This window comes from Schistocerca nitens, chromosome 2, assembly GCF_023898315.1.
Source record: "Schistocerca nitens isolate TAMUIC-IGC-003100 chromosome 2, iqSchNite1.1, whole genome shotgun sequence".
NCBI classification, from domain to species: domain Eukaryota; kingdom Metazoa; phylum Arthropoda; class Insecta; order Orthoptera; family Acrididae; genus Schistocerca; species Schistocerca nitens.
The window spans coordinates 492020524-492045687 of NC_064615.1; the positions used below are offsets into that span (position 1 = coordinate 492020524).

At 38.2% G+C, this 25164-nt stretch overlaps 1 protein-coding gene and 1 long non-coding RNA gene across 2 annotated transcripts; both read right to left on the bottom strand.

The window, feature by feature from the left end:
• Positions 1-4721: 4721 nt before the first annotated feature.
• LOC126234463 (uncharacterized) lies at positions 4722-5363 on the bottom strand. Its single transcript, XR_007544731.1, has 3 exons — positions 5166-5363; positions 4935-5060; positions 4722-4838 (listed from the first exon to the last, which is right to left on the bottom strand). It is a non-coding gene; the product is annotated as an uncharacterized LOC126234463 (long non-coding RNA).
• Positions 5364-7853: 2490 nt separating this feature from the next.
• LOC126235118 (uncharacterized) lies at positions 7854-13283 on the bottom strand. The gene is made up of 5 exons (XM_049943852.1): positions 13143-13283; positions 10422-10515; positions 8290-8441; positions 8040-8186; positions 7854-7919 (listed from the first exon to the last, which is right to left on the bottom strand). Exons 2-5 carry the CDS (start codon positions 10426-10428, stop codon positions 7854-7856), a joined length of 372 nt encoding a protein of 123 aa, XP_049799809.1. The 5' UTR covers positions 10429-10515; positions 13143-13283.
• Positions 13284-25164: the final 11881 nt, after the last annotated feature.

The window sequence follows — 25164 nt, forward strand, 5'->3', positions numbered from 1 at the left end:
TATTATGTTGATCATACTTGTGTACACCCAATTCAATTGATAATCAACTCGTATGGCTATAATTTATATGTAAAATAATGTCAGGATAGAATAATTGTCATATCCAATCGCTCAATGAACACTACTTTTATGTCAGGTCTTTCGTTCCACTGTTGAATCTTCGAATTGTGTGTAATGAACTGGCAAGAGCTACAGACAGTGCCATGATATACAGCCAAGCATTTTAAATGCATGTTGAATCAGAGCTTGAAGATGATACTCATTAGTTAAAAAACCTTTGTTGAATTTGTATACCGTTACTTTAATATTTCCATTCCCCTCAAAACATTGGTAATACAAATCACAGTAAGGATTGTACACTAAATTAATTCCTCTGCAACAGGAACAACACCCCTTTAAACATACCTCTGCAAGTCGTGGTTTCACCTTCTACAATACTTCACTCCCGGTCTCACTCCCTTCCCAAGGACTGCACACTTTTCATGTCTTTACACATACTGTTACATCAGTGTGCAAATTTTAGTCTTTGTATTTTATCCTTGCTACCTTCGGAATTTCCTAGTGTATAGTCCAGCCAACAGTGTCAAAAGCTTTCTCTATATCCTCTTGTAAGATTTTTCATAGGACCAATACTGCCTCATGTGTTGCTATTTTTCTCCCAGATACCAAAGTAATGTTTCCTGAGGTCAGTTGGCACCTACCAGTTTGTCCACTATTCTTTACTTAATTTGTGTCAAACTACAACCATGACTTGCCACACTGATAGTTCTGTAATATTTCCAACTTTCAGTGCCTGGTTTTCTTTGAATAGGAATTATTACTTCCTTCTGAAACTTGAAGGTTTTTCACTTGTCTCTTCTCTTGCATACCACATGAAATAGTTCGACTTGGCTGTCTGTCTGAAGGATCTCCACAAATGTGAGGGAATGTCTACTCCAGGTGCCTTGTTTGGGTGCAGGTCTTTCATCACCATGTGAAATTATTCTCTTAGTCTATCTCCCACCTAGTCTTCATCTGTCTCTTATAATATTGTACTCTAATTTCTCTTGTTATAGTAAACAGTTTAAGTAAGAGCCCGTATTTACTCTTTTGATGAATTTTATACACAATCTAATGTACCTTAGGTTAAAGGTAAGTTAAACAATCCCCATTCTTCCTGCTACAATAAAAATATTCAGAAAGAATATGTACAATCTGAATGCCTTGACACAGTGTATTTTTTGGAAAGTGGTCCATACATGAAGGTAGTTACCAGTCCTTTGTGTATTTAATAAAGTTTTTTCTGCTCTGTTCATATAACACTAAGGTTTTTGGTTAGTCTATCTCTACAATAGGATGCAGCTGGCTGAAATATCCAGAAAGGATATGGAAATAACTTAATCCAACAAAAGTGACTGCTTATGGCAACCTTTATACTTTTGGGGAACCCTGCCTCTTTTTCACGAGTTTGTAAATGACTTTTTTCTTAATCTTCCTTAATGTGGCACAAATCAACTCTTCCATCACAACAGTTACCAGCAACAACAGAGTGAAACTGAAATAAGGTTGTGATACATAAGGAATATCAGTCACACGTTACCTATGTGGATTGCTAGTGTTTGTAACAGAAGCCTCTTTAAGAAATTTAATAAATCTAAAAGGAAAACTTAGCAGCAGAGTGCAAAATCACATGACATTCAAGGCAAAGGTTTCTTAGTTGCATGTGAAACATACCTTGAAGAATATACTTTGCTCCTGCTGATCTAAACCACTTAAAGGGTTCAAAGTTGTACTGAAGTATCACCGTTATGTAGTACTACTACTGAATGCAGCCTGTTTTGTCGGCTTTGGTGAATAATAGTCAGTAAAAACCTTACTACTTTATATGAAGCTGGTATCTGTACAGATACCATTGGTGATCTTGCAGCTCTCTAAGAATGAAATTATAATGAAATCCAGATCTTTAGCTGCTTACAGGTGTTGATAATTAGGTATATTCTGCACACAATTTCTGATCTGTTATTGCCACATTTCCCATGAAATGATAATATCTTACACTTACACACACACACACAACTCAGGTCACCAAGCTACAGAATTATTATACAGAAACAAAAAATATAAATATCAATCTATTTTATTGGGCATTTACATATTATTACACCTTACTACAATCAACATTAAAAATATTACATGAACATAAATCCATCTGCCACACAGCAAAAAATAAGCTTAAATGGATAATTCAAAATTTAACTTGACACAGAATAGCCTTAAAAATTGAAATTGTATCAAGTGTCATCAGTGAAGAACTAAACATTTTTAAGTGTTGACACATGAACTGCAATCCACCATAATGGGTTACAAATACTCAGTTTAAGAATATAAAACATTTCTCCAACCACAATTTTACTTCACTTGGCTCATACTGGAAGGAAATCCTAGGTTTACCACCTGACAGTGGATCAATACTGTGGCTATGGCAATCTCTTCCACAATCACCAACTGAGGAACTGTTTATAGTTTGTACAGAAAATTTGAAAACTGTTTTTCATATCAATCAGGACACTCATTTCTAGAGCACCTCCTTTAACTGTCTCAAAGATAGCTGAAACACTATCTCTCTGCTTCTCCAGCAAATCAGCACACACACATGCTAACAATACCTTGTAAAGGAAATACAAATTCAGGTGCACAATGGAATGACATCATACAGCCAATAATTTGGCTCTAGATACATTTATTGATAATTTCACTGGGACACACATACCAGGTCTAATGAATACTACATTTTACCCCACTGAAAAAAATTATATTCACACATATTGGACCTTGTAATGTACAAATAAAGCATTGTTTGAAGAGACTAGATTGCAGAATCATGCTGACGAGTGGCACAAGGAATAAAGCAATCACATGATTTATTACGAACATGGTATAGGTGCCAATGGAGGAGTGAAACCATCACTTTTTTCTGTCACAGCTGTTAGCAAAGAGATCTTTTTGAAGAAGTACAGGGATAGTTGTTATATGCAACATACAAAACAACAACACATGATATGCCTTTATTTTTTTATAGCTGTAAAGAGTAATGTGGATTATTTGGTTTTCTTTTTCATTCAAGTTGAAAATGCGAGATCCATTCATGAAGCACTAGCCATTTTCAAGGATTGGAATCCCACCTACTGGGTTACTGATTTCTTATAATCTGAGACAAACGCAACTGATCAAGCATATCCTCAGACAAAAGTTTACTTGTGCCCTTTCAGTCAAACAGGTTTGAGGAAGATGGTTGTATAAATACCAAATGACATGAAGAGATTTCTGGGCATGTGGCAAGAAATTTCAGAATCACCAACAGAGAATTTACAGATCATACAGAAGAGATAGTGAGGCTTCTCAGAGAAACGAATATGCATCACCGTACGTTTAACAGCAGTGGCTATTGATACATGAAAAGTGGGTGGAAGCTTATGAGGACAAGGGCAATTTTGATACCATTGACATTACAAGTGGAGTTGACGCCATGAACAAGATTGTAAACATTTTTTTTCCTAAAATGGAACAAAGATGGGACCTTCAATGGGGCTACTAGGGATATAAGAAATCAATTTCTTCCAAGCCTAATTAGAAAGTACTGTCTGCAGAATTCTGCCATCAAATCATAAGACATGTTCCACTGTTTTTTCATTTTTTTTTTAAAAAAAAAAAGCAAGTTTGTGAAACATGTCATGCAGTGATATGCACCAGGGAAAGTTGAATTAACTGCAAGACTAGTGAATGTGAACTTGGACAATGTTTTGTATGGAGAGTACAATGTTCAAAGACTAATTATGTTGTAAGCTTTGCTCTACCAAACTGCGCATGTGAAGATTTTGAGATATATAAATACCCATGCAAGCATTTCTGTGCAATCTTTATTTTCTATCCAGAGTGGGGTTTTGATAAAATACCAGAAAGCTGCAGGAATAGCCCATTAATCTGTCTTCACAAGATGTACAGGTTTGGTTTCAGAAGTGTGTCCGCAGTAATTTCACATGAAGACAGTAGCAATGAGGACACAGTTGAGGAAACACATATAGAGCATCACACCGATACCGTAACCATTTCTTTGCAGCAATTTGAAGTGAAGGTGTTGTTCAAACAGGTTTATAATCTCACATACAACTGTATCAACAGTGAAACATTATGAAAAGTACTTGAATCACTCAGCAACTGTGTGCCAGATTTGCAGTTAGCAAACCCTGAAATTTGTGGTCTCCCCACAGCTGTGCCATCAAATTCCCAACAATAATATTAAGTAAGATGCCATTACTTTTACAGGGCCTGGCATAAAGACCCCTCTCATTGTAATGTTCATATATTTGTGCCTTAATGGATAATTAACTACTAAGGAATAGATCACATGGAGGTCATAGCATTCCATTTGAAGGATCAAACAATAAGAGCTACCTAAAAAATACAAATAAGGGAGATATTTATGCCAAGTTCTGTAAGCAAACTTTGTCACACATTTGAATTTTTAAGTAGCAGTAGTGAAAAATATTTCTCTGTGGAAAGTTAATAAGGTAGTTATATTGACCGTGATTTGTATTTCCTTTACCCAAGCAACAATGTCTACTTCTCATTACAAGAAATTCTTGGATTGTTGAGAAACTGTTCAAAAATTACAATCAAGTTGCAAACATTTATGTGCCACAACAAATGGCAGTTTGATACACACGTGAAATACTATATGGATCGTTTTCGTTCAGGAATACTATCAATCTTCCAAGATATCCTTGGAATATAACAGTCTTGATGCAATCTGGTGTGAATTTTCCCATGGACTGAAGGCCAGAAATCCATCATAACTGAACCTAACAAATAAATTAACAACAAGTAATTGAGTTATGCAACATGAAGACAACTGATACACATGTTTTCAAGGCACAATTCCAAAATTTAGTACTCACTTCTTTTGGTGCCCAATGACATTGCTCACCAGCTGCAATGCCCAGAACTGCTTTACAACTGAATTTAATAAACATTACTGGTATTCCAGTAACAGTAATTGCTTCTGTGTGGTATCTGCAGTAACTCTGCAAAGTTATTAAGAACATTAGAACCAAGGTGGTAGATATCCAATATGTAGGTAACTGATACACATTAAGCTTCCAAAGCAAATAAAAAAAGTCAATACTTACTTCATTTGGTCCCAATGACATTGCTGACCAGATACCATATCAAGGAAACACCATACTCTTCTGTCAGAGTGATACTGGGCAATCTCATGTTCATTAACAGGGCAGTCTATCTTTTTCTCTGTTTCACGTGAATCACTAGACATGTATTGAAGCAAGTGAGAGCAAGTGCATTCTTACTTGGAAAAAGAAATGCAAAATCTTTCCTCTATCAGTCATACGACATCTCAATGCCACTAAGATATATCTTATTTATTTTTTCCACCTTTTCAATTCTCAACATTGTCCCATATTTGAATTAACCTAATTTAAAGTTAAAATCTTTTACTTCATATTTTAAAAAGTTTGCAAGTTCTACACTACCATCTAGTTTAATTCCTCAGAAAAATCTTTTCTCTGATGAACAACGAAAAATCCAGGATGGAATGTAACAATATTATGAAAAGGATAGTTGTTGCTGCTCACCAAATGGTGAAGATGCTGAGTCACAGAAAGAAACAACAAAAAGACTGTCAGACTTATCTTTCGGGCAACAAGGGCCTTCTCAAAAGCGCGCGCGCACACTCGCTCACTCACAAACACACACACAAATGTAGCAACTATCCTTTTTATAATATTTTATCTACTGCTACTTCGAAATTCAAATGTGCAACAAAGTTTAAAAGCAGAGACCAACATAAAGACCTCAGCATTCCATCTCGAGGATCAGAAATGACGGAGCTTATTTGTATTTTACATAGACAAAGAGCTATCTAAAATTCAAATAAACCGTCATTTCTTACCCTTCAAATGCGAAGTTATAATGTGTTTAAGACAGATCTTGTAAGGCTTTTGGCATCGTTCTTCGCTATTGTTTGGAAGTTGATGGCACTGCCAATGGGAGACCACCAACTTCAGGATTTGCTAATTGCAAATCTTGCACACAGTTGCTCAGTGACTCAAGTACTTTTTGTAATGTTTCGCTGTTGCTGCAGTTGTATGTGAGATTGTAAATCTGTTTACACAGCTCCCTTGCTTCAAACTGCTGCAAAGGAATATTCTGGGTTTGAACAACACCATCTGTATTTGCTGCCTTGACAGCCTCCTCAACCTCGACAGCCTCCTCAGCTGTGAACTGCCTCCTCAACAGCTTCGTCACTACTACTGCCTTCATATGAAATTACTGAAGAGCCACTTCTAAAGCCCACCCCATACATTTCATCAAGACAGATTAATGGACTAGTCTTATAACTTTCTGGCATTTTATCAAAACCCCACTCTGGGTAAAAAATAAAGATTGCACAGAAATGCTTGCATGGGTATTTATATCTCCGAAAATCTTCACATGTGCAATCTGGTATATCAAAGTTTACAACATAATTACAGTTTTTGGACTTTGCACTCTCCACACAAAATGAACCATCCGATCTCTTACTCACTGATCTTGCAGTTAACTCAACTTTTGCTGATGCATATCACTGCATGACATGTTTCACAAACTTGTTTGTTTTTTTATGCAAAAACAGTGGAACATCTTTGTTATAAGCTTTGATGGCAGAATTTTGCAGACAGTACTCTCTAATTAGGCTTGGAAGAAACTGGTTTATTATAACCTTAGTAACCCCAGTTAAAGTCCTGTCTGAATTGTGTTTTAGGAAAAAATGTTTTACAATCTTGTTCATGGCTTCAACTCCATTTGTAGTGTCAATAGTTGGAAATCTGCCCTTGTCCTCATACGCTTTCACCCATCTTTCACATACCGTTAGCCATTGCTGTTGAAAGTATGGCCATGCACGCTCGTTTCTCCGAGAAACCTCATGCGTTCGCAACTCTTCTATGTGATCTCTAAATTCTCTCCCTGTTGGTGATTCTGAAATTTCTTGCCACATATCCAGAAATGTCTTCATGTCATTTGGTACACGTAGATTATCCTTTTTTTTTCAACCATCTTCCCCATGCCTGTTTTCGATGGAAAAGGCACAAGTAAACTTTTGTCTGGGGGAATGCTTGCTCAATTGCATTTATCTCTGACTCCGAGAAATCCGTAACCCAATAGAGGGGGATTCCAATCCTTGTTCCAGTCCTTGAAAATGTCTAGTGCTTCATGAATGGATCTTGCATTTTCAATCTGAATGGAAAAAAAAAAAAAAAAAAAAAAAAAAAAAAAAAAAAAAAAAAAAACCAACAACCAAATAGCCCACATTACTCTTCACAGCTATAAAAAATAAAGGAATATCATATGTTGTTGTTTTGTATGTTGCATCTAACAAAGAACTACCACCATACTTCTTCAAAAGATCTCTCTGCCAACTGCTCTGATAGCAAAAAAGTAATGGTTTCACTTCTCCATTGGCTCCCGTACAATGTCTATAATAAATCATGTGATTGCTCGAGTCTTTGTGCCACTCATCAACCTGATTCTGCAGTCTAGTCTCGTCAAACAATACTTTATTTGTACCATAAAGGGTCCGATAAATGTGACTGTAAATAGTTTTCTCTGTGGGGTAAAAGGTAGTATTCATTTGACCTGGTATGTGTGTCCCAGTGAAATTGATTTCAACAAATCTGTCTAGAGCCAACTTAATGACTTTGAGAGATGTCATGCCACTGAGTACTAAGTTTTTGATTTCCTTTACAAGTGAAGGATGTATGTACCCACTTGCTTCAACACTTTCAGTAGCATGTGTGTGTGCGCACTTGCTGGGGAAGCAGTCAATAACGTAGATAGCTCTTAGGCGGGCATGGCAATGCCAAATCTTTCTGTAGACTTGCAAGAACCTGTAAGACAAAAATGTATCAATTATTTAATTAAGAGCATTAAAAACAACAGATTTTAAAGTATACCGTCAACTGATCATGTAAAATTTTCTCCAAGGAGAACCCAAACTGGATACTTACTTTTGCCTTGGTATCCCTGTGTTCAGTTGCTGAGTGCATACTGTAATCAGGATACACCCTTATACACTTCATATTTAAAGTTGCTGGGCAGTTGGATTTTCTAGTATCCATGATCCTCAATCTCTTACGAGGAGTCACATGGTCTTCCTAAAGAGGGTAAAGAACTACTATAAAATTTATTTAATAAACTTTCCCTGTAACGAACTTGTTTTATGGAAAGTAAGCATATCTTAACACAGCATGATATTACCAAGTGCTCAGGTACACTAGACTCTTTACTTTTATAGTATTTTGGCCCCAAAACACAGTGCCTCGACCACACACTCTCCACTGCAAATGCACAACCAAAAAAGGGGATGGGGACATGTCCCTGCATTTGCTTGAAGAAATGCTTTGTTTTACCTGGAACAGTTAATATATTTCTCTCAGACAAAAAAACATTGTTATTGTTAAATAATTCACATATGTTATTGTTAATTAACTAAATACAATGTGAGAAAACATTTCATTCATTTGACAGGTATTGTCAAAGTTCTGAACTGATGGAAGCGGATTGTCTATCTACTTTACACAGTACTGGAGCAAAATTTTACAGGATGTCACACCTATTGTATCTAGCAAAGAAATGGAACTGTCTGCCATGTGCAATGAGGATACCATACTGATTTCGGGCAACTGAAGTGCTTTATTGTGGTTCCAATAAATGTGGAATTAATATTCTTTGTAAACAAAGGAGATGTGAAGAACACTTATGTAGAAAAATGTAATTACTATAAATGTGGAATTACAAAAAATAAACTTAACTCGGAAGACAATAAAGCTAAACATGCCTGTCAATAGGTGCAATGAGCTGACTACTGTTTTACATATCAACACCACAATTATCGAAAACGATAGAAACCATTTCAACATGAACACAGCAGTATAGATTCATTAAAATTATTTGTTAGTTGGCATCTGTCACTTGTTGCTAAAGTGTTAGCACGCCGGCTGCTGCTGTATTATAGGCAACAAACAGAGCAGGTCACTCAGCAAATGCTGTTCAATTTAATTTTCGTGTTAAAAAAAGTAGGTTTAGCTCAGTAGAGGCAGAGCACAGGTTGGGATTATGAAAGGATGGGAGACGTATACATGTAACTCTGTGCAGTGTTGGAAGTGGCCATTATGAAATAACATGAATATGACATGCTCTGCTGACAACTGGTTTTGGAGTGACCAATGGCATAACTGTGGCAGATACGACATTTTATAGCCCAGAATTTAAACTCATTTGATGACCTAACCATAACATGATGTGCAATATATCCTAGAAAATGGCTGTCAGCATTTCAATGCTAAAAGCAAACTAATTTCTTCCTTTCATTAATTATGGCACCTGAAACTGTCCTCACACAAGCTGCATGGACTGCCAAATTACCAACTAATGAGCAGTCCTGGTTTGTATTCAGTTACAGGTTATAGGTGACAAGCTGATTTCAAATGAAATAATGATATGAAAAAGAAATATAAGGAATTAAAAAGTAAATACAATGTCGAAAATGACACAGCAGAGTGTTAGAAATAAAACTGCATCCAAACCTATTAACTAAATAAAAATTATGAAGTAATTTTGATAATATTTTGGTATAAAAAATATGAAAATCTGTCAAGACTCAAATCCACAACTTTATATCGATCAGGAATGTTTCTTATCCGTTGCACTATGCCACCACTCTACATTACACTAATGTAAGATTATTTGGTCCCAACGATCATGTGCTACCTTCAACCAGATCAGCCTTTCACATTATGTTACGATGTGAAAGCTAGCTCTAGCACCATAAAGATATTGTAAGGATACATAGTTATGCCTACTGTCTGAAAATGTTGTTTAAGGCCAATCTTGTTGAAGGCAGCAAATGATTGCATGGCGTTCAAACACATCAAGAAAGGAAGTCAGACAATAAAATGGAAGTGGATTGATCAGCTGTTGTGGCAGTCAGGAAATGGCGAACAGAGATAGTTTGGACCTGACGCATTCAGCACTCTGGAGGAAACCAGCTCCGACAGGAATTGTCAACCAACTAATAATTTTAATCAGCCTATTATCAAATGCAAGTGTGTAAAAATTACTGAGTGTATGGCTGTGAAAATGGATAAATGACAAACAAGTCAACACAGAGGAAAATAATTAATACAATTCTGCCTTGCATATCACAACAACTATTAACAATAACAAAAACAGTCAATTCCATCAATTGTTAGTGCAGCTTAGAAAGAAATGTCCATTTAAAGTAGCCTATATATACTATCCCTAATTCCAGCAAACTAAGTTCTTCCTTCAAGTATACATATATGAACTAAAATGGTAAACCACAGAAAGTAATTAATGCAGCAGTTCACTTTTCATAACATCTGAAGAAGGCTCTTTAAAACGACTACTTCTCACGCAGTATGAAAACCCCACAGTTTTCAGCTGATCGAGAAGTGTTTCCACCTGAGAATAAAGTGACCAGTAGCATAAACTGAGGGTAACTACACTTAAGGTTAACTGGGAAACATGAATGAAGAGGGAAATTTTAGGCTATACAAGATTCAGTTATTTAATGTACACAGCCTTTCATCACATCTGATGTTTTTGACAGCTAAGGTAAGTAAGTGTTATGTTAATAATCATGGATGAGTTAACAAAACTGGGAGTTCATTTGTTTGCTCTTTTTCTTTTATTCCATTGTTATTCACTGACCACAAATTATGTTACTGTTGACTTCAGTTAAAATTGTGATCATAAAATGTTCTTTCAGTTGTGATTATGATGATGAAAAATATTTTCCAAGTGCACATGAAGTTTAATGACCTAGTTTTGGGGTTAACTGATCAGTGCTTCAGTTAACCTCATTTCAAGCACGCCTTGCCTTATGTCAACAAAAGCTTTATTAAGCATTATAATTATGCATACTATGAATTCCAGGTTGTATATACTAAGAATAAGACAATCACCAATCAAAACTATCCAGTACAAAAGTTGAAACTGGTTACTACATCCATGAAAAAGTTTTGTAAAAATTACAAAATGATTTCTCTCCTACAATTGAAAAATATCAGTTTTCGGCTGTCAAACTCTTAACAAAAGTGGAAGAAAGACCTCTGACTACATTACTTCAATACAACATCCATTAAGCTTAATCACAAAATCTGCAAGCATCTTGGCACATTAATTTGCAAAGGGATTGAAATCTGTGACAAAGACCTGGGAAAGAGAGCATGGTATGACGAATTGCTCACAGAATTCATGAAACTTCCATTACGTACATGAGACACTCCCCTCAAGGACCACAACTTATGATTCTGCATAATCATCATATGAAAAAAAACAGCATAATTTTGCATACTCTGCCACATCATACAAGCCATAAGCTATGACTTCTTGTCTTGAAGTCTTACTTAAGTTATTGTATGATACAGGAAATTATCTTATTGTATGATACAGGAAATTATCTAATGACAAATAGAGCAAAATCAATCACGATCTGGGCTGGTTAGCCAGAATTCCTCCTTATCACCAACAGAAATAATACAGCACTTTTAAGGCTTATTTGACTGATACACTCCAAACTTAAAAATAATTTGCCATCTATTTCTACTATTGGTATTCCTGACAAGGTTATAGATGCAGACCTCAACATTTCTCCTCCTCGAGAAGTCAACACTATCCAGTAGAAGAACTGAGATAATATCTCCAGAAGACATTTTGCCTCATCCCAAGTCCTATGTTGTGAGACGAAAAACTAAGAAAAATAAATAAATGACTTAATAACTCACTCCCATCATCATTATCTCCAGTAAAAGCCAGATCAATAGAAGAAATTAAAATAAAATCTAGCAGGGCAATAAGAAGCGTGTAGATGTGAAAGAACACCTGTAAGAGAAGTTTTACTTTGAGGGCTTCAAAGTGTCATAACGTTCTGTACCCTATGAGGACCCATATTCACCAACGAGTATTTCTAAAGACTAAAACAGCTTACATTATCATCAAAATTTCAGTGTGGTGCTGAGAAAATTTTAGATCCTGACAGACTCTGTCTACCAATATAATCCAGGAATCCCAATAGAGTTCCAACATTATCCACACATATACTTAAGCAGCCACCTAAGCAGTGGTAATAATTGAAACATCGTAACATGTATTAATTTAGCGGACAGTTATTACTGAGCAATGGTATCCTGAACAAAAAGCTCTCACTCAACATCCATCAACAATACACCTTTGCTCAGAATTCAGTAGGGAGGCCAAACGTGGTCATGTTGCAACATTTGCATAAAGTGGCATTCATTACAGTGCTATTGATGAAAAAAGTTGTTTCATAGTTGATGTCACTGACCTTGCTGAAACTTTGGTGAGAAACTAAGGATCTTACAGTCATTTGAATTACAGAGCTCCATATCCCTGCACAGACAGTTTTCTAGCTAATCTCTGAATTCAGTACCTCAATGAAATTCAGCTCAGTGCCAGCACAAAGAAAACAGCAGTAATGGATTTGTGCAATTATGCACTGGAGCTGATAGTGCAATTAGAAAGAACTACGTAAAATTCCTGGGAAAATGCAGGATACATTTATGTGAAATACAGAGCCCACGCTCTGGCAATGACATTAGCTGCAAATATACTGCTTTTTATTTTCCTTTTGCATGATTGTTCCCAGGCCCTGAGTCCCATTTTCATGTGTGTGTCTTCTAAATTATGCCATTTACTCGAGACGACGTTTGCGCTTGAGCTGCTGCAATGTTCAGTTTCTCTTACTGTAATACATAGATGACGAACTCACAAACGGCGAATTTTGAAACAAAGTTGCCATTAACTTCCTAAACACCGATCATTAATTACAATATTCCACGTGTATATGTTACAGTAAAGGAAATGTAACAATACAATGCAGCACCTCACAACGAAAACAAAGAAAAAACTGCATAATACATAAAAAAACTCACTTAAAAATTGGAATCAGATCGCGGAAAGCGACATATAAAATATATTAAAATGAAATCTTAACTGGCAGCAGAAAAAAAGTTATTTTCTAAGGCGCAAATTTTTGCCAGCCAATTCTAACATAAAATTATTATTACCTCCTCCAACGAATTACAATAGCCTGAAATCAGGCCATCCTCCGAAACTGAAATCTTTCAGAGCGTCACGAAAGAGGTTTTCATACACCTGAGACATTTTGCTCGATAGCGAAAACACAACCACTCAAGATACACGGTCAGTATTACAGTGAAGAACAAAGCAGACGCTTTTCCCGCTAACTCGATTCGACCACAGATCTCGATCACTCGACAAGTGTGCAGCCAGCACCCCCTGGTGCAGCGCGTTTGCGTATACGTCATTTTGACGTCACTTCCGAGTGGTTTTGGACCACAATGACGCAACCGATAACTCGAAGTGTGCGTGAATCTTAAGATAATGGAAAAGAGAGTCCCAGCTCCCGAAGAACATCTCACGAATTCACAGAAAGGTTTAGACAAACCATCGATGATCGACAGCCTCTCTTTAGCACTGAGTACGAGCCTGGACGACTGGGGTCCCGTAAAAGGTTTTTAACCCTTAGTTAGTAACATGTGCAAAATTGGCGTTTACGGTAACATCCGTCTGGGAGACTAAGATGACCAAATTTTTCAAAGAATTTCCACTGTTGAATATCGAAAATAGTTTGTTGACAAATTAATACTAATATTTTTATTGTCTTTCAATCACAGTTTGCAATACAGTACGAAAAAATTATAAAATGAAGTACTAGTTTTTATACAAAATAGTTTATAAAGTATATTATTCCTTTGCAAAATTCACAAAGTGTAATATTATTGTTTCAAATGAAATAGTTTCTAAATTTGACATGTGTTTTCTCAAATATCTTGATATACATCCAAAGAAATGGAAAAAAATTACAAACTTTCTACACACATTTTACATATTTTCATTTAGTACTGCAAGCAACTGGGTTTATCACATTTCACACACTTGTATGCAGTCATTCTGTTCAATGTGTGGGGAAATTAACGACAGTTTCTCCCTTTTCTAGCTTGTCGCTTATTTTTCTTCCTGCTGGATTCCCGTCTCTTTGCTTTTCACCCAAAATACATGAAATAATTTTCCTGAGGTCATCCCGTAAGTTTGGAATCTGGAACCTCCTCTCCACATGATGTCTGATTAAGTTCATTCATATGATCTTCATTAACGCAAATCTTGACATCGCACCTTTGTGAAGATACATAACACAGGCATTTGCGCAGTTCACAGATATTGCCAGTGGCTATTTCCATGTTCTCCGGTTAGATAAGTAGTTGCTGCACTTCATGTCTGGAGTGTCTACAATAGATTTTGTGGCATTATAGAAACTGATAATTTCTGGTTTGTTGCTACTTTCATCAGTATGTGCAGTGTGGTGCATTGAAGAAAGCGCTAAAACTGCCTTGGGAATTTTTGGAACAAAAGACAATAGTGTAAGATCCTTAGTAAAACCCATAAATACTGGAGCCAACTTCTTTCTTTGGCTTGGGAAGAAACCCTTTTGGAACTTCTCTTTTGTTGGATTTTAAGGTTCCAACATATCTCAACCTGATATTCAGCGGCTCCTTACACAATTCAATGGAGGAAAACCGCTTGCCTGCTGTGATATTCCTGTTTGTCCCTTATATACTTTTGGAAAGATAAATCACAGACTGTGTTGGCTTTTGGAACTTTTTCTCTTCCTCAGATAGGGTTGCTCCATCGCTATCTTTCCCCATATAAATGCAAGCATTATACAAATATGAATAATGTGCATCTGTGTGGCACATGACTTTTATGCCATATTTAGCAGGTTTCTTGGGCATAAATATTTTGAATCGGAATCTGCCTGATGCATGAGCTCCAATCGAATATAGGTATCTTCTGACAATCAGAAATAAAGATGCTGAAAATATTGGACACAGCTGCTACAGGATCATCTCTTTTCCTTTGTTCGCGAGTAAATGCATCATCAAATCTGGGAGCCACCAGTAAAACTTCACATCGTTTTAGAAACACGGCTGCATGAAAAATGGGATGTGCAGTACAGTCATTTGCGAAAAGTAATGCCAAGTTTTCATGTCGAGACTTGAAAATGGAACATAGAACTATCAAACCAATCACTGCCTCAATTTCAGTTTAGTATGTATCTTTATTACTGGAAGGCGAAGGATTTTGTAATTTATTCCTTATCACTTGCAGTTTTGAGTTCGCATTTACTACTATCTCGTCCAATATCTCGGTGTTAAAAAATAAACGCCATATTTCTTCTGAGTCTGGATCGTTACCTAACTGATTGGCAGGGCATAACCATGATGACAATCTAATTTTTATTACATTTTTGTTTGGTGTCTTAGTACCGCAATTGGATGCTCTTGAACTCCAACTGAAACCCTCTTGTCATCATAAATTGTGTCAGATTCAGTGTCATCGTTTTCCCTATTCTGAAGAGAGTCAACACCACCTTGTTCATTCTCGGACGTGCAGAGAATGTCATTCACATCTATTTCAGAATCACTGTCATGTTCTGAATCTGATACGTGATCTTCCTCAGGAATATATCTGAATGATAATCATCATCGCTTTCTTCAAACTGCTCTAAAGCCATCTGCACCATTCTTTTGCTTCTTTGTGACACACAAGGTATCCCTTCACTACCAGCCATCCACAAGTAATGGGGTATTGGAAATGTTAGGAGTATAATATAAAAAAACTTAATCACTTTAGAGTAATATCCGTCTGTCAGGCAGAGTAAAAATCTCACCTCTACAGTAATATCCGCCTGTGAGACGAAGTGACTGACGTTTGTGCACGAGTGAACAATACTATCGTGGAAATGAAACAATGATGTCCACACACTAGCAAGTTCAACTCACGAATGAAGCATAGCTGAAATATCAGATCCAAGTAACAATGCACGTCTGTGAACAATAAATTGAGAGCTTTTATATCGGCCTAAGAGACAGGTTTTACCAACTGAGGGTTAAACATGGCCATTGAAGAACCACCAGCTGAGTACCCATCAGCACTGGCGGCTCCACACCAAACCGGAAAGCTTGGAGGACCCTGAATCACATAAGAACAGAGGTGGCACCAGTGAAAACAGACGTTATCAGATGAGGTCATGGTAATGTGGATGACGACAAGTGCAGTTGTGATGCTGTGCAAGACATGGAACATCTCTTGGTCTGTCCAAACTGTCCCCACAGATGCAACCTCGAAGAGTTGTGCTTGCACAAGGAAGAAGCTCAGGACGTGGCCCAATACGGGACTGAAAGACTATGCTTTGGTTTCCCATCACAAAAAGTAAAATAAGTACTGGACAGGGACGCCAGAGTGACTTTGGCAAAAATCTTCAAACATTGGCGACTGTCTCCAATGTTGCACAGTCCCTGCAAGAGGATGACCTCAAAAGGGAAACCCAAGATACGATAACATAAAGAAAAAGACAAGCAAAATCGGAAAAGCTGACACCAAATAAGTGCATAATATCAGTGGCTTCTCACAGCTTGTATAAGACCTGCTCTAATACCGTGAATACGATAGGTGTGATAAACCTTCAAGAGATGACAGAAGACGGTCAGACAGAACTTGACATCGACAAAAGACAACGAACAAAAGAACTTGGGAAAAACGGCAAATAGAGATAATTGATTCTCACACTGGTGGACTTAACCATGTAGTAGTATTGGCTCAAGAAGTCACTAACCGTGTGGGGGAACAGCAGTCACATCCAGGACAAAAACCACACGAATGTAAGAGCAGCAACAACAGATACAGTAGGACATATCTGGGGTCTTTCATTGACTTCATGAAAAGCCTAGACAAAAACATTGAAAACTTACATCCTGTGGCTATTGGTAAATTGATATACTCTTATTGCACTCGTGTTAAAAAGCGTGTTATAAATGTTAGTCAGCCAGACAGGAAGAGCATGAGATGTGGACTGAAGTCAGCAGTTGCAGCGAACAATTTGTTCCAGTTATATTTAAAGAAAAAGTATAAATGTGTATATCATCAATTTATTTTTACATAGGCCTACATATGGGATCATACATGACGTTGATAAACAATAACAGGTAAAGAAATCTATACAGAAATACAGAGAGAATACACAGTCATCCAATGACACACACGGAAGGTTGTTATAAATTTGGAAAGCGGTGTGCCAATAACAGTATGTAAGATGGCATTTAGGTCGCAAATTATCTTGGATACAAAATTCTCAGAAGAACAGTATATTGCTCCAGTAATACAATGTAGGAATTATTTAAGATTTAACCATCATGTCCCACAGTACAGAAGACAAACTAGATGCAGAAAATGTGCCAGGGTGAGATAACAGATGTGCATGATATATGTATTTATGTTAACTCATCACATTTAAGAAAAAAATATTTGTGGCTTAACAGTACAAAGAGAGCATACACTCACAGTTGATAGAAATTGAGCTCACACTATCGGCAGATAAATCACACAAGGACACCAACATCAGACAAAATACAATTGGGTCTGTATATCTTCCCCAATAAACCACCAGGCAGGCTCTTGGGGCTATATCTAGAAAGCAGATTAACACGGAAGAGACACATTGGCTAGGTGACATTAAAATTAATGAAAGACTGAATATTCTCTTATCCACCATGCGCACAGGGTGAGGAGCTGAGTCAGAGACTCTTCTGTTTCTCTACAGGCAGTTAGTGTGCTCTGTACTAGATTACAGGCAACACAGGAAAATATGTATTAAAGAAATTTGACAAACTAAAATACAGATTAACGAGAAAATGGATGGGGGCTTCGTCGACATTATCAACTAATGCACCCCTTTTACAAGGAAGAGAAAGGCCACTCTATATTCAATGATACCTACTAGCACAGAAATACTTGCTAAAACAACACACAAACCACAATAACACAACGATTAAGAAAATACAGCAGTTATATCAAAATCATGTGGCAAAAAAATTAAGAATTTCATCATAGAACCCATCTTCATATAATAAGCTATCATCAGCTCTGAGTCTTATTACCATTAGTCCTTCAAGACCGAAATATATCCAATATCTTTTGGAGTCAACTTTCTTGAGTAACAAGGTATTTTCAGAATGAGATTTTCAGTCTGCAGAGAAGTGTGTGCTGATATGAAACTTCCTGGCAGATTAAAACTGTGTGCCAGACCGAGACTCGAACTCAGGACCTTTGCCTTTCATGGCCAAGTGCTCTACCAACTGAGCCACCCAAGCAAAACCCACGACCCGTCCTCACAGCTTCAATACTGCCAGTACCTCGTCTCCTACCTTCCAAACGTCACGGAAGCTCTTCTGAAGCTGTGAGGACAGGTCGTGAGTCGTGCTTGGGTAGCTCAGTTGGTAGAGCACTTGCCCGCCAAAGGCAATGGCCCTGAGTTCGAGTCTCGGCCTGGCACACAGTTTTAATCTGCCAAGAAGTTTCATATCAGCGCACACTCCGCTGTAGAGTGAAAATCTCATTCTGGAAATATCCCCCAGGCTGTGGCTAAGACATGTCTCCACAGTATCCTTTCTTCCAGGAGTGCTAGTTCTGCGAGGTTTGCAGAAGAGCTTCTGTGAAGTTTGGAAGGTAGGAGATGAGGTACTGGCAGAATTGAAGCTGTGAGGATGCGTCATGAGTCATGCTTGGGTAGCTCAGTTGGTAGAGCACTTGCCTGCCAAAGGTAAAGGTCGTGAGTTAGAGTCTCGGTCCGGCATACAGTTTTAATCTGCCAGGAAGTTTCAACAAGGTATTTTATTTGCACACATTGGAAAACAATATCGAGAACAAACAGAAAACAGTTGGCCAAATTATGCCCAAATTTACATGGATATCTCCAAGACACCAGAAGGAACAGGTTATGCTTTCTACTACTATTAACAAACACTACAGGGAGGTATGCTATACCTAATAAGGTGTCCATTTATGCTGTTAAAATATAAGCAATTTATGAAGTGGATACCTTTGTTAGCCACCCGCCTTCGTTGGTGAAACATCAGGAGACTAGCAAGTCAAATATTTAGCTTTTCCGTTTGCCTTCATAGTATAATTCTTAAATTATTTGCGTGCTTTGTGAGCTTGCATAGTTTAATTCATAAATTCATTGCATATTTTTGTATTTTAGAGGCATAGTATCACTTTTTAATATCAGTAACATGCGCTTCCATGCGGGCTGTAGCGTGGCAGTCATCTGTTCATGTTTTGGATGGCCAGGTAACCTTGATCACATCTCAAGTTAGTCATCGGCCTTCATTGATGGAGCACCAGAAGAGTAGCAATTCACATATTCAGCTTTCTGTTTGTTTTAATAGTTTAATCTTACATTATTTGAACGTTTTATTGTGCTTACATCGTTTAATCATTAAATTAATTGTGTATTTTTGTATTTGAGAGGTTTAGTATCACATTTTAGTACTGGTAAAGTGTACATTCACATAGCCTTTAATGCAGTAGTCATCTGTTTGTTTGTTTTGGACGGTCAATGAGCGTTGACCACAGCTCAGTTAGCCATAAGCCTCGATTGGTGAAGCACTAGAAGACTTTCAAATAACAGGTTTAGCTTTTTCTGTTTGTTTTCATTAATTCTTAAGTTAGCAGTAGTATGGATAGGGTGTGTGCATACTGTGTATGGACACTGGAGGAGCTGGCTGCAGCTCACAGACAGCTGTAGATGCTTATGGCTGTGGTTAGTCGTCTGCAGTCTGCTGCCTCAGGTTGTGGTAGCAGCAGGGAAACTGGCATGCTGAGTGGAACACCTCAGTTGTCACTTGTTTTGCCCACAGGCTATGCTGTTGAGGCACCTTCAAGCATTCTGGACATGGAAGATTCACATTCACTGATGGGTGAATTGCAGGTTGTTACATGGTTGCGTCACTTTAGGCAGAGACTCATTGGGAGGGCTGGCTGCCTGACCTCGTCCATTCACTCTGTGAATGATCAGGTGGGCACTCCTTCAGCAGTGTCCAGGCAGGCACATAGGGTGATGGGTTCATTAGTTACTGGGAGCTCCAATGTTAGGTACATTACAGAGGCCCCTAGGGAAATAGCATCCAGGACTGGAAAGAATTCCAATGTGCACTCAGTGTGTCTCCCAGTGGACCTCATCCAAGACTGGAGGAGACTCTTCCTGTGACTATCGAGAGTGCAGGGTGCAGTAAACTGCAAGTTGTTGTTAATGTCGACACCAATGATAACTGTTGTTTGGGCTCTGAGGGATCCTCAGTTCCTACAGGTGGCTGGTAGAAGTGGTGAAGACTGATGATATCGCTCTTGGGGTGCAAGCAGAGCTCGTAATTTGCAGTGTCATATCCCTATTCAGTAGAGATCATTTGATTTGGAGCCTGAGGAAGATCTCAACTAGAGGCTCTGTCGATTCTGTGATGATCATGGCTCCAAATTTCTGGATCTGCTTCATAGGGTGTAGAGTTGTAGGACTCCCCTTGACAGGTAGAGGGATGCACTACACAAAGAAAGCTTCTACTCAGGTAGCAGAGCAGTAGTGGAGTGCACATAGAGGTTTTCTAGCCTAGGGGTTACTTTGACGTCCTCTAATAAACACTCGCCAGTCAAAACGCAGATAACGAAATCAGATCGTGTACAAAATAGAGACTCTTTGGCTGCCAAAGTTGTAACAATAAATTGTCGAAATATTCGTATCAAAGTTCGTGAACTTACTGCCCTTCAGGAAAGTTGTTGAGCTCAATTTATTCTCGGAATCAAGAGCTGGCTGAAATCCGAAGTAGAAAGCTTTGAAATATTTAGTAGGCATCGGATGTATATTGAAAAGACAGATTGCACACCAAAAGGAGGGGGGGGGGAGGCACGACGGAATGTGCATTGCTGTCAGCAAAAGTATAATGTCTATCAAGGACGAGATTCATTCTGTCTGTGAAGTTATCAGCACACGAGTAGCAGGCCCAGGTTAACTCAAGTTAATTATCAGATGTCTTTACTGGCCGCCTGATTTTGCCATAACAGTTGTAGAATAATTTAAGGAAAGTCTACGCTCTGTAGTGCAAACCACACCCAATGGAAATATTTTAGACATTGTACCTACAGATCTGACCTCATCTCCAGTATCAGTATAGAGACAGGGATTAGTGATTACGATGTCATCATAGCGACACTGGTTACTAAACTTAATAAATCCACCAAGAAGGCCAGGAGAGCATTTATGCTAGACAAAGCAGATAAGCAGTTGTTATCGTTCCACTTAGACCAGGATTACATTACCATATCTTTGATGTAACACTAAAAAGAGATATTATAATGTCATTGTGTTTTTTGTCAACGTTCAAGATGGCAGACAACAAGAACTTGTTAATATGTGCTGCAGTTGCTTGTACCAAAATTGCATTGTGGAAGACAAGTGGCGGAAAAAAATCAAACATACTTAAGTGAAGCTGACCACAGTTGGCAATCTGTTCGCCTTTTCCTTCATATGACCAATAACCTTCTTGTTTTGTGGAATCATACCATAAGGATTATCAGCCGTGTATGAGGACGTGTCGAATTCATTACCATGGCACCCATTTACTTCATATGGATCGCAGTTCTTCACCCAATAGATGAAGCTATCTATATCCATATAACGTAATTTAGGATCTGTGAGATGAGTTTTCGTAAACTCATAATGAAAGCGGTAAATGTGGAGTTTGGATAGGTCTAGTGTGCACAGCCGTCCCCTGTGGCCGAGCAGTTCTAGGTACTTCACTCCAGAACTGCACTGCTGCTACGGTTGCAGGATCGAATCCTGCTTCAGGCATGGATGTGTGTGATTCCTTAGGTTAGTTAGGTTGAAGTAGCTCTAAGTCTAGGGGACTGATGACCTCAGATGTTAAGTCCCATAGTGCTTGGAGCCATTTGAACCATTCTAGTATGCACATCCCCACAAAAACAGGTTTCGTAAACTCTACTGCAGTCTTCACCATCTCCATAGCAACAAAGTTCTTATTGAATATGATGATCCACTTAAATTTTGGTCTGGCAATGCATTTTCTTACGCCATAACGCCCATCCCTTTCGGTTCTAATCAAAATTTTAATTTGTTCCCTCAAATTCTCCGTAGTTTTACCAGAAATTGAATTATTCATTATTTTATAAAACTCTTTCTCAAAGTCACACGCTGTGGAAACTGTGTCTCGTATTCAAATCAATATACTCCTTCAACCAGTGGGACTGCTTGAAGGAGATAGCCCAGGTGATTCTAACCAGCTCCATACCAAAGCTGAGACACTGCTGGAGATTACAATAATGAATGTTGTATCTCCACTTATCCCCTAGTGTTGTCATCAGTTTTGATGTGGAGCCTCCTCGTAGAACTAGTTGCTCTGGACACAGCTGCAAATCGGCGTGAGCATCAAGCAAACTAATGGGGTATGTGAGTTCTGCCTCCACCACATACCCTACATCAGAATCAGCTGCCTTGCCCCCCATGATTTATCCACCTAATCCCTTGCATTCGTCTTTGGGCACCCATCTAAACTCACCAACCAGCAGTGATTGCAGCATGGCATGCCATTATAAGTTATTTACGTCCAGGTTCATTATGTAACTCGAATCAAGGGATGTTTTGAACCTGTCACCCATGTGTGGGTTATTTGCCTTCGCGTGTCTATGGACACATTGACAAAGTCACCCACAGATCCCTCGCTCAAAGAAAAGAAGCATGTCAGCATCGGCCAATAATTCAATGCTTCGCTTAGTTTCCAAGACAACTCAGGTGCCTTGTAATAAAAGGCTGGATCCAGAGAAAATGTGGTCATGCATAGACTCCGGAATTTCTCGAAAACGTCCACAAGCAAGAGGACATCTGTGTCCATGTAAAGCCATGCGTCTCCTAAAATGGAAATATTGAATTCTCACTAGACATTCACGGCATGCTCATACTCTGCATCCATTATGGCATCGCCTGTAAGGTTGCTGGAGAATGCAATTATGTCATACTTATATGGGAAAAGTCCTTGCTAGCCACAAGCTGAAGCTTTTCCTCATCGGGAAATGCAGTGTAATCTACCCACTGGAAAATTACCCTCTATCACGCAATCATTAATAATGGTCAATCAAATCATCCACATTTATTTACGTTTGAAAAGTATCTGATCAGATTTCCTAGTAATATATGCGCCGACAGCTCGTCGACGCCAAGGTATTTTTCTAGTACGTTTATTCCTTGGAACAACAGAGGTACGAAAATGTATGCTCCATGGTTATTATAGTTATAGAGAGAGAGAGGAACAGCTTCGGAAGTATTCGTTTGAAGATTATCAGATTGCTAAAAGAGTTTTATTTATCCTTCTTCGCGCTAAAGCGAGCTAGTAAAGAGTATCGTTTGTGCCGCTAGCGCGATAGTAAAGAGAAAGATAAACCTGTACACAAGCAAATTGAAAGAGACTTGGAACCAACACCAAACAGGACATGTATGGAAATGAACCAATATAATTTTGCCTCAGAAATAAGGTTTGTGAACATTTTATTCTAGTGTGAATGATGAATGAGTTCTCTGTCTGAATCATTAATGATTGTCTGGGCCCTGTAATTAATTGGGAAGTTTCAGCTGTGATGAAGAGAGCCTGCAATCTCTGAGTTTAGAAATCGTCCAAAAAGGCTTCGTCCACATCTGAAATTTTAGATCTGTCGTAAACTGAACGAATGGTTCAAACGATCGATTTTCCCAACTGAATGCAGCGCTTAATAATAATAACCAATGCAAAGATCTTTTCTAGCAAGCCAGCCGCTGAATATTAAGACGAAGGGCTCCACCAGAGATTCTACTAGGCTGATTTCAAGTAATTAATATAGTTTAAACTGTATACAGATAAAGAACATTTCTGTGTGAGAGTGAAAGAGCGATAAAGGCGACAGATACACTTCTGTACAGACAACATATTACACCGAGTTAGCGGCAAGCTGCATTCACCACATATAGACTTTCATCATTTACAAAAGTAATCACAGAATTCAATTATAATGGCCAATCCGTGACAGGACACGTTTTTGGACGTTGTTAAAATAATTTTGTTCTCTGTTTCATGTGAACTACGACGAGACAACTTAACTTGGAAAAGAGAAGAGATACTCGCAGGCGAATTAGTTGGATCTTCAAAGAAAAGCAGCACGCTGGGCGCAGAAAAAAGGCCAGATCTATAATTTTGTATTACAGCTTGCTAGTATTGAGGAAGTAGACGTAGATTTGAACATTTACGAATTGTGTGCATGCTACATGTAGATTGGTTGAACTGCCCTAGTTGCATTTACCTGAATAAGTACTATAAGAAAGTAGCCACACAGAAGTATTATTGTGTGAAAGGAGATATATACATATTGACTGTAGAATATTTATATGGTTTTAACTAGGGCAATGTTTAAGATGAGTCAAGCAGAGCAGAGCAACACGCAACAGTCTTCAGCTGTGAGCACGGATGATAGTGATGTAGTAAGAAGTGTGGTAGAACCGATCGCTACAGATAGCGTAATAGAACGCCCTGTAGACACGGCTGGAGAGGTAACAGCAGGTATGCAACATGGATTAGATCCATTAGTAATTATCATGAGACAGATGCAGATGATAACCGAGAGCATGAATAATATGAAAATCGACATAAACGCGAAATTAGCCTCAGTTACTGAAGGCCAAGAAAATATGAAAATTGACATTAATGCGAAGTTAGCCTCAGTTACCGAGGGGCAAAATAATTTGAATTCGAAGTTAGCCTCAGTTACCGAGGGGCAAAATGATTTGAATACGAAATTAGCCTCAGTTACTGAAGGGCAAGAAAATCTGAAAATCGACATTAACGCGAAGTTCGCCTCAGTTAATGAGGGGCAGGAAAATCTGAAAGCTGAGATTAAGCAGCAGTTACACGACCGTTTTTCCGAATTAGAGCAGCGGATAGAGGCGAAGACAAAGGAACTTAAAGATCAGGCCGAAGAGACGGAGCGAAAATTAACTGCACAAATAGAATTGGTTAAGGCTCAATGTGAGGAATCTACTCACCGCGTACGTGTAGAAATGAAGGAGTATGTGGCTATTAAGATAGACACCGTACGGGAACATGTGGAAATGGTTCCGCAGTTAGTACAGAAGCAAGATGC

Bases quoted from the DNA above. Each gene is read 5' to 3' on its own strand.
- LOC126235118 (XM_049943852.1), bottom strand. The intron at 8,187-8,289 runs GTAATATCATGC...TACCCTCTTTAG, and splicing joins CTAGTGTACCTGAGCACTTG to GAAGACCATGTGACTCCTCG. The intron at 7,920-8,039 runs GTAAGTATCCAG...TTTGTCTTACAG, and splicing joins ACAGGGATACCAAGGCAAAA to GTTCTTGCAAGTCTACAGAA.